Source organism: Podarcis gaigeae, assembly GCF_964106915.1.
Source record: "Podarcis gaigeae genome assembly, chromosome: 15".
Classification (NCBI taxonomy): Eukaryota; Metazoa; Chordata; class Lepidosauria; order Squamata; family Lacertidae; genus Podarcis; species Podarcis gaigeae.
The window spans coordinates 43,837,232-43,846,923 of record NC_139692.1 but is presented as its reverse complement, the minus strand read 5'-3'; the positions used below and the strand labels follow the sequence as shown (position 1 = coordinate 43,846,923).

General features: G+C 53.1%; 1 protein-coding gene across 2 annotated transcripts; it reads left to right on the top strand.

Moving 5' to 3' along the window:
• The first annotated feature begins 650 nt into the window (after nt 1–650).
• Nucleotides 651–9,220, top strand: TP53I13 (tumor protein p53 inducible protein 13). Of its 2 annotated transcripts, none has more exons than XM_083715242.1 (6): nt 651–827; nt 2,260–2,334; nt 5,939–6,067; nt 6,254–6,418; nt 6,507–7,128; nt 8,887–9,220. In XM_083715242.1, the coding sequence occupies exons 1-6, from the start codon at nt 738–740 to the stop codon at nt 9,006–9,008; spliced, it is 1,203 nt and encodes a 400-aa protein (XP_083571368.1). In that variant the 5' UTR covers nt 651–737; the 3' UTR covers nt 9,009–9,220. The 2 variants fall into 2 exon arrangements, with proteins under 2 accessions (XP_083571368.1, XP_083571369.1); XM_083715243.1 differs by lacking the exon at nt 651–827 and adding an exon at nt 947–973.
• The last annotated feature ends 472 nt before the right edge of the window (nt 9,221–9,692 follow it).

Sequence of the window (9,692 nt, the reverse complement as noted above, 5' to 3'; positions counted from 1 at the left end):
CTGGATCAGGCCAAAGGGGACTCATCTAGTCCAGCATCCTGTTCTCACAGGGGCCAAATACCCTAAAGAATCTAGATAGACTGCCTCTGGACCTGGAGGTTACATAAGAAGAGCCCAAAGGCGGCAGCCTCCCAGGATTGTTTTGAGGATAAAATCCGTGTGAGCGAGGACTCTGTAAACCACGTGGAGTTCCTTGGGGCAAAGGTGGGATATAATCGTAATAAAATGAATAAAAGCAACCTCAGAAGAGCTTGCTGGCTGCCGCGTATCGGGGCAAAGGCCTGTTTAGCCCGGGATTGCTGTTCGAGCAGACAACCCGCTGCATCGTTAGCAAGCCGGCAAGTGAGACCCGAGGGCACCCGCCCTCTCTAGCGGGGAGAGATGCTTGCTCGCCCTTCATGGCAGGCAGCCACTGATCTCTCCGGTCCCTTCTCCTGCGTGCATTTGTCCTATTCCCCTTTCCAGCTGTTCGAGTTGGTCAAGAGGGATTTCACCAAGCGATCCGCGCTTGCGAAACGGCATTCCCTCCCGGGCCCGTAGCCAGCCGGCTCGCTCCTTCCCAGGCTCCGCCTTCCCGCCGAGCTTGGTGTCCGGCGCGCCCGGAACTCCGACGGCCGCCAGGCGGTGCGCTTTTACGCGCAGAGCGCACGGGAGGAGCGCGAGGAGGCGGCGCCCGAGGGACCAGCCCAGCCTTCCCCGGCCCAGCCCAGCCGCCGCCGCTGCCGCCGCCGAACCGGATGGGGGAGCCGCTGCTGCTGCTGCCGCCTCCGGGGCCCCCGATCCTGCTCTTCTTGCTCAGCCTGGCGCCCGGCGTCGAGGCGGGGAAGGTGAGGCAGAAGCAGCGCGCTCTTCTTGCTCCCTTTCTGCCCCTTCGTGACCCCCTCCCGGCCAACCAAAGAGGGAGGCGCTCTGGGGCGCGGGACTTCTAAGTCCGCCTCCAGAGTAGACCCATTGCACCGAGATGACCTTAAAAGTTAGTGGTAACTCGCCGCGATCTGTTGATTTCAGGGGCTGCAAAGCTCTCGGCGGCTGCTGCTTTTTTCAATCCCTTGTTTGACTAGGAGAGTGGAGACTAGCGGTTCCAGAACCGGAGTCGGACTTGGGGTGCGAGTGGGGGAGCTTGTGTGTTTTGGCCCCGAAGAGAAGGTGGTCCCGAGTCTCAGAAGGCGGTGGTCGTGAATCCTGTGAGGCTGTGGGGCACGCTCTGCACGTGCTCAGAGGTTGCTGCTAAATTCCAGCTACGCATCTTCTTGAGCAAACCCTCGATCGTCTCTCATCCCCCCCCCCAACCTTCCTGTCTGTACGTCAGTGAGCCAAGCGCTGTCTTGGGGTGGGGGTGGAGGTGGGGTTAAGTGCACACGTTTTATAAAGTATCAGATTAGTACCAAAACAAACTTTTGAACGAAAAACAAGTCGCCACTCGGCCTGTTGGGGTGGATCCAGCGTTAGTCATACTCAGAGTAGACTCACAGGCACTAATAATGGACGTGAGTAAACTAAGAGCGTTAAGTTTAGTGGATCTCTTCTGAATAAAACTTCCTTTCCAATGCATTGCCTGTTAATTGGGGTTCCAGAGGAGCAGATAGGACTATCAGGCTTTGAGCCTTATTAAAAGCTTGGCTGAATCCTGTTTAGGTGCAGACTGGCCATTAAAAGTTGCTGGCAGGACATGGTAGGAGACAGGGGTGGGCAAATAATGCCTGCTTTGGACCACTTCCATGGTGTCAGGATGCTCTCTGACCTGCAGTTGGGGCTTTTGGCTGCTCCTAAGAAACCAGAAAGAAAGAACCGCCCCCACGCTTTTAAAGCAACACATTCAAATTTTTCACATTTTGAGGTTGAATCATGCTGGCTCCCTCTCTAGTCAAATTTCAAAACTTCACATGGTTTGATTAGCAGCAGATAGCCTTTCCAGGGTGCCTTTTGCCCTCCCCTGGGGCCTCTGAAGGTTTTGGACCACAACTACCACCTGTGGATCTCCAGGGTCTCAGAAAGGGACCCCTTTCTCAGCCCAACCTGGAGATGCTGTTAGGGATTGAAGCTGGGACCTTCTGCATGCAAAGCAGGTGTCCGATCACTGAGCAATGGCTCTTCCCCTAAAAATGAAACATAGGTTCTAGTCCTCATGGTTCTGGATTAAGGGCAGGATTGAAGAGGTGAGGAAAAACATAGCTTGCCTTGGAAAGGAAGGTTTGGTGAATAAAAAGCCTGGTTTGGGGGAGGGAAATTCTAAGCTGTTGTTTGTTTTCTTCCTTGCAGCCCAGTTTTCAACAAGATCTCCCCTCCGAAGAGCAATATCGCTGTCGTGGGGTATCCTGGCCAATCCCTCAGCAGGTAGAAAGCTAGTAGCTCTGAAGCCATAATCATCCGAAAATATTTTCAGGGGCATTGGTACCCCAAAATAAAACATTTGCATGCAAGGTGTCCAAATTCTCATACAACAAGAAGCCAAATTCTCCTGCTCACGCCATCAAAAATTCCAGTCAGTTTGCATGATTTTGCATAATTTATTCTGGGATTGCAATTCACGGCAAGGAATCAAAATCTCATTCATACTACTCTCCTTTAGCTTTTGAGTGTGAATCACATGCTTTTAAAAAAAGCATATATTTTGAAGGGTCCTACTCTGATAGCCATTCCTCTGCCTTGTAAACACCTTTTAATTTAAAGAGAGGCATTTTGGTTGGAAACGGTTCTTAACTTTTCCTGGAATGTTTGTTTGACCTGCCTGGTACCTGGTGGGTGAGATTCTGATGATGTTCTGCCTGGTATGCTTTGACTCTGGTATATCTCTCTCTCTGTATTATTTTTGCATCCCCTCTCTCTCATCTTATTCCCAGTGCTTGTTCTAGAAATTTCTTTTATCTACTAATTTTGCTAGCGGGCGTCGTGGTTGCTAACCCGTATATTGGCTTCTAAATGTTGCTCAGTGCCTTGGGCGTTTTATGGTGTAACAATATTTTAGGTAAATAGGAACGTAAATAAGCTGAACTTTGCAGGAAGCTGGATTGTGTGCCCCATTCTAGAGTTTAAGAACCTGAGAAATGAGCCTGGCAGGATCAGGTCGCTTTCAGGTCGAGGGAGCCAGCATTTGTCCACAGACAGATTTCCAAGTCTTGCAGCCAGCAGGACTAAACCACTTCTGGCGCAATGGGACACTGACGGAAACCAGAGCGCATGGAAACGCTCTTTACCTTCCCGCCACAGTGGTACCTATTTATCTACTTGCGCTGGTGTGCTTTTGAACTGCTAGGTTGGCAGGAGCTGGCGTAGAGCAACGGGAGGTCACTCCATTGCAGGGATTCGAACCGCCATCCTTCTGATCGGCAAGCCCAAAGGCTCAGGGGTTTAAACCACAGCGCCACCCATGTGGCCATCCACTTTTACCTTTACCTTCTGGACAGTAGCCATTGAGAGCCCTCTTCTCCGTGGATTTGCCCCATCTTTTAAGGCCATCCTAGTTTGTTTCCACAGCACAGATTCTCAATCTGTTCATCTTATATGTGTTTACCTGTTCTCTTCAGCCTATTAACCCATATTATTTATTTTTAAACCCTTCTGAACTGTCCTTCGCCCAAAAAATTCCAGCTGCATTTGCAACGACAATTAGGTTAAAGTTCTTGATAAAAGTGGGACAATTAAAAGGACGTATCAGTCCAGGGGTTAATTGCGAAAGCTTGGTTTTAGTGATCAGCAAATACCCAAGTGAACAAATTAGTTTCACTCTGCCTCCAAGTACTGAAACAGTGCCTAGAGGCTTCTTTCCACAATTTTGCTGTATTTTGACCCATTCGGCTTGCATTTGGAGCGTGGGCTCGGGGCCTCCAACCTGGCTTCAGACTTGATGGGGATCTGGTTCCGGGAGGATCCTATTTCTTCCCTTCTCCTTTAATTCCCAAAGCATGCAGAGGCGGGAAAAGGGTGTCCCCTCCTTCTCTCCCATTGGTCTCCCCCCAAAGCCAGGGGCTCCTCCCTCCTTCCTCTGGGCCAATGAGAAATTGCCCAGGTGGCATTTGGAAGGCGGTCCCTCTCCTTCTCCCCCCTCACTCCCCACAGAGAAGCATGCGAAGGAGGAGGAGAAGCTTCCTTGTGCCAGGACTCTTGCCACCCGCTTTGGGGGATGGAGGAGGGCAAAGGGTTCGTTCCGAAGCTGATCAGGCCCCATTTCTGCAGGGCTTGGCCCAGTAAGAACTTCAGAAAGAGCACCGCAGCAGAAGCTGGATCAGGCCAAAGGGGACCCCCCTAGTCCAGCCTCCTGTCCTCACAGTGGCCAAACACCCCTTAAAAACCTAGCAGCCAAGATAGACTGCCTCTGAACCTGGAGGTTCCATAAGAACATAAGGAGAGCCTGCTGGATCAGGCCAAAGGGGGCCCATCTAGTCCAGCCTCCTGCCAGATGCCTCTTTGGGGAAGCCCACAAGCAAGACCTGAGCACAACAGCGGCAACTCTTCCTACTTGTGATTCCCGGCAGAGTTGGAAGGGACACCAAGGGTCATCTAGTCCAACCCCCTTAGATTTGTTTATATCCCACCTTTTCCTCCAAGTTGCTCGATGCTTTCCCACTCCTCATTTAAACCCCACGACAACCCTGTGAGGTAGGTTAGATTAAGAGGCGGCAACTGGCCCAGAGTCACCCATGGCTGAGGAGGAGGATTTGACCCCCAGTCTCCCAGGTCCTGGTCCAATACACTAACCATTACACGACGCTGTCTGTCTGATATCCTTACTCTGTGAGCCTGGGAGAGGCTGGCTGCCAGAGGGGACCCAGAGAGTCCAGCATCCTCTTATCACCGTGGCCAGGCAGATGCCCCAAGGGGATGCCAGCTTTTGGTGTGCTAGCCTGACTGTCTTCTTTCTCGTAACCTGCCTTTCTTGTCTCATGCCAGCTTGTGGCACATGCATTGCCCCATGTGGCGGCTAACAGATTGAGGTTGAATCCTGACAAGACAGAAGTACTATTTTTGGGGGACAGGAGGTGGGCAGGTGTGGGGGACTCCCTGATCGTGAATGGGGTAACTGTGCCCCTGAAGGACCAGGTGCGCAGCCTGGGAGTCATTTTGGACTCACAGCTGTCCATGGAGCCACAGGTCAAATCTGTGTCCAGGGCAGCTGTTTACCAGCTCCACCTGGTAAGTAGGATAAGACCCTCCCTGCCCACAGACTGTCTTGCCAGAGCAGTGCATGCTCTGGTTATCTCCCGCTTGGACTACTGCAATGCACTCTATGTGGGGCTACCTTTGAAGGTGACCCGGAAACTACAACTAATCCAGAATGTGGCAGCCAGACTGGTGACTGGGAGCGGCCACCGAGACCACATAACACCGGTCTTGAAAGACCTACACTGGCTTCCAGTACGTTTCTGAGCACAATTCAAAGTGTTGGTGCTGATCTTGAAAGCCCTAAACGGCCTCGGTCCAGTATACCTGAAGGAGCGTCTCCACCCCCATCATTCTGCCCGGACACTGAGGTCCAGCGCCGAGGGCCTTCTGGCAGTTCCCTCGCTGTGAGAAGCCAAGTTACAGGGAACCAGGCAGAGGGCCTTCTTGGTAGTGGCACCCGCCCTGTGGAACACCCTGCCACCAGATGTCAAAGAGAACAACAACTACCAGACTTTTAGAAGACATCTGAAGTCAGCCCTGTTTAGGGAAGCTTTTAATGTTTGATGTATTACAGTATTTTAATATTTTGTTGAAAGCCGCCCAGAGTGGCTGGGGAAGCCCAGCCAGATGGGCAGGGTATAAGTAATAAATAATAATGATGATGATGATAATAATAATTACCACCACCTGCCAGTTCCAGACCTGGCCTGCCGGGGCCAAAAGCGTTGCCAACCCCTATACAGATGCGCTTGGAGGACTGATCATTAGGAGATATCACCCAAGATCAGTAAACGGTGTGTGAGTGTCTTCATTCCTTTAAAAAGTCTTCTCTCCTTAGGATGGGGGCATCGTTTTTCTCGACCACCAGTGCTCTCCCCTGTTCCTCCGCCGACAGCTGACCCTCCTGGCCCGAGCCTGCCTGCCCCACCAGGTCCGAGCCCCACATGACAGCCCCACAGGACATTGGGTGAGTGTGCTGGGCAGAGGCTGCCAGGCAAGGGAGAAGAGTCCCTGCTATTGGCCCTCCAGGATTTGGGGAGTGGGAGGAGGAAATCACAGTTGGGATCCGAGGGTCATCTAGTCTGACCCGCCACAGAAATCACGGCTAAAGGGGCTGTGTTTGCTTTGGCTAACCAGCTCTTTTGCTTCATAGCCCCTGCCGCTGGCAAAGGCAGAAGTGGCCCAGGCCGTCGCTTGGCTTGAGAGCCACATGGCCCAGCAGAGCTCTGGGAAGCCCCTGACAGGTGGGGAACGCTGCCGTTTCCTGAAGCAAGCATCTGCAGCGGGCGGAGGTTTGTGCCCAACGCACCTGGCACAGGTGAGGCAATGGTTGGTTGGTGGCAGAAGGGGAAGAATGCTGCAGGAATCACCACCGATAAAATCCGACGCCTCTTTCCCATTCCCAGGCTTTGCAGAAGCTGCTCCAATGCTGGGAAGCCGCCCGAGGTCCCTGGAAACTGCGGAGACCGGGTAGGAAGCGCCGGGCTCTTCGTCGCCGGGCAGATGGCCTTCTGCAAGCAGATGTGGGTGGCAGAAGGCATTCTGCAATCGCCAACACTGCGAAAGGCGCAAACGGCGGCCCGCCTCTCGTTACCCTGAGCTTGCAGGCTGAGCAAAAGGGCATTCCAGAGTCAATAGACCTCGTCACACAGGCCCAGCCGAGTGCGATGCCCCTGCCAGGCGGCCTTTTGGGGCAGCAGCCCCTCGTCACACAGGACATCCGCCCCTCGCTGCCCGTCCTGCACACCGAGGCGAAAGCAGCCGGCGGCACGGGATGCCGGTGCCCGGATGGAGGACTCGGCAAAGTGCAAGGCCACGAAGGCAGGAAGGAAGCCAGAGGGTCCCAAGCGGGGGTCCGTGTCCCCACCCCACGCACTGAAGAGGCGGCCTGGGCGGCCAGTGCCCTCACTTTCCTGCTGGTGGTGCTGACCCTCGCCATCCTTTACACCCGGCTCCACCGGAAGTGCCGCCGCGGGAGAAGTCTCTACTGGACCACGAGCACCGAGGAGGGGAGCGACACAGTGGCTGGTGAGTGGCCCGTGGGGAAGACGGGGGGGGGGGTCTCAGCCCTCCCCCCCATGCAGTGGGGCAGGTGCAGCATATACACATATCCAGAGCAAACTCAGTGCCCAGTTTTAACCTCTGGGGAAATGCTGGTTGTTTACAGTAGCAATCTAAGATTATATAACCTGTGGAACTCCTGGCCACAAGATGCTGCCTACTCGAGCTCCGTGCTTGACAAGGGGGGTGGGAAATGCTGGTTGCCGGCTGTTGATAAACTGCGGAACGCTCTGCCACAAGATGCGGCCTACCCCTGCTCTTTGCTTGACAAGAGGGGTGAAGGCTTAGAGCAGAGCCTAAGCCTTTGGCTTCCTGGGTGTTGCCGGACTCCCAACTTGCAACCACTCCAGCCGGGATGCCCAGTGGGTCAGGGATGATGGGAGTCCAGCAGTGCCGGGAGATCCGCAGCTTTTCCAGAGATTTTACAGCATTTCTGGATCAGGCAAAGTCATTCTGGGGGTGAATATTCACAGTTACCTTCTAGCATAGCTGAAGGGGTCTCTGCATTCAGGCAGCCCACCTCCCAATTACCTAGAGGTGTGGTGGGCCATCCCTCACTGAAGAAGTTCACGGCAGTTGCAACCACAGAACACCAGTCCTGAGAGACCTACATTGGCTCCCAGTATGTTTCCAAGCACAATTCAAAGTGTTGGTGCTGACCTTGAAAGCCCTAAACGGCCTCAAAGGCCCAGTAGACCTGAAGGAGCGTCTCCACCCCCATCGTTCTGTTCTGCCCGGATGCTGAGGTCCAGCGCCGAGGGCCTTTTGGCAGTTCCCTCACTGCAAGAAGCAAAGCTACAGGGAACCAGGCAGAAGGCCTTCTCGGTAGTGGCGCCTGCCCTGTGGAACGCCCTTCCATCAGATGCCAAAGAGAACAACAACTACCAGACTTTGAGAAGACATCTGAAGGCAGCCCTGTTTAGGGAAGCTTTTAATGTTTGATCATTTATTGCTATTGCTATTATTATTATTAATAATAATAATAATCTGTTGGGAGCTGCCCAGAGTGGCTGAGGAAACCCAGTTAGATTGGTGGGGTATAAATAATAAATTACTGCTACTACTACTACTACTAATAATAATAATAATAATACAGTGGTACCTCGGGTTACATATGCTTCAGGTTACAGACTCTGCTAACCCAGAAATAATACCTCAGGTTAAGAAATTGGCTTCAGGATGAGAACAGAAATCACACGATGGCGGTGCAGCAGCCCCATTAGCTAAAGTGGTGCTTCAGGTTAAAAACAGTTTCAAGTTAAGAACGGACCTCCAGAATGAATTAAGTTCTTAACCCGAGGTACCTCTGTAATTTGGAAACGGCCATCAGCTAGTGAGGACCCAGATGCAAATTTTCATTCAGGAAGAGTCTTCGGTGTTTGCCACCCAGTTGTTTGATCGGTTTTATACCTGATGCGGTATCTCTAGTCCTTCTGTGAGATGCTGTGATTCAGACCTGGGACATTCCTGTTGCAGACTGATCTGCGTCCCAGAGATGTGGTCCCCTGCCTAAAATAAGTGGGGCTGGCTGCAGCGGGGGTTGTGTGTAGGGGGAGTAACTGCTTTGCTTGGCCCCGTGGTGAGGCATGGAGGGTCCCCTATTACGTTTCCACATCTCCATGAACCCAGAGTCGGCAGGAGACTTGGCTCCAAGGGGTCAGCAATGGGGCTGCCCCCCCTTCCTGCCAGCTTGCAAAGTCTTTCCGCTCCTTTCTCCTTTTGCAGCTGTGATCAAGCGGCGTCTCCTCTCCGCCCAGACCAGGCGCAAGAAGCGAAGTCGGCAGCAGCAGCAACTCCCACCCAAGGCGCCTCTTCTGCCGACGTCCACCAGCGATAGCTCAGATTAGGGCCAACCCTCTTCGGCGGAGGCGTCCAGCCGAAGGCCTCCCGGAAATCTGGGCTTTGCCAACGGAGCAAAGAGGAGGAGGTCGTCTGCGGGCGAAACTTTGGCGTTGCGGTGAAACAGCAGCCTGACCCTCTGTTTACTCTCCGGAGGAGCTGGCTCCTTGCCTTTGTTTGTTTTTCTTACGCAATAAAATCTTTTATTTTTGCTACGAAAGCAGGATGAGGCATCCCTAAAGCAACCGGGAGGTTTGCAGATCAAGGGGAAAGCCACGCTTTGCGCTGCAGGCACAGAGCCCAGTCTGTTCTGCGTGGGTCAGTTTTCTATACCCATGAGGACTAGGCGCTTGGGGTAGCAAAAACTGTCCTGTAAGCTGCATGCCGGCAGCCAGGGAAGTGCAAGTGGTAGGAAAAGGAGCCTCCCCCCTTGAAACTTTTGTTTTCGTCGAATTTTATAGAAGGGGGTTGGGCTGGGGTCCCTTGCAGCTCTACAATTCATTGATTTTATCAAAAGTTCAAAGACACTTTCCAGCCTGGCCAAAGCACTCAAGGAGAGCGTGTGCCACCTGGGACTAGGCTGCAGAGAGAGGAGCAAAGGGCCTGCCTCCTGGCACTGACTGGCAGTCACTCACTGGGGGTATTTTTAAAGCGTTCATTTATTACATTGACGCAACACCTTTTCTTCCAAG

What these genes read in the sequence shown, in the direction of transcription:
- TP53I13 (XM_083715242.1), top strand. Translation starts at nt 738, where the DNA reads ATGGGGGAGCCGCTGCTGCTGCTGCCGCCTCCGGGGCCCCCGATCCTG. An exon ending in GCCCAACGCACCTGGCACAG is followed by an intron (nt 6,419 to 6,506) that starts GTGAGGCAATGG and finishes TCCCATTCCCAG; the next exon opens with GCTTTGCAGAAGCTGCTCCA. An exon ending in GGGGAGCGACACAGTGGCTG is followed by an intron (nt 7,129 to 8,886) that starts GTGAGTGGCCCG and finishes CTCCTTTTGCAG; the next exon opens with CTGTGATCAAGCGGCGTCTC.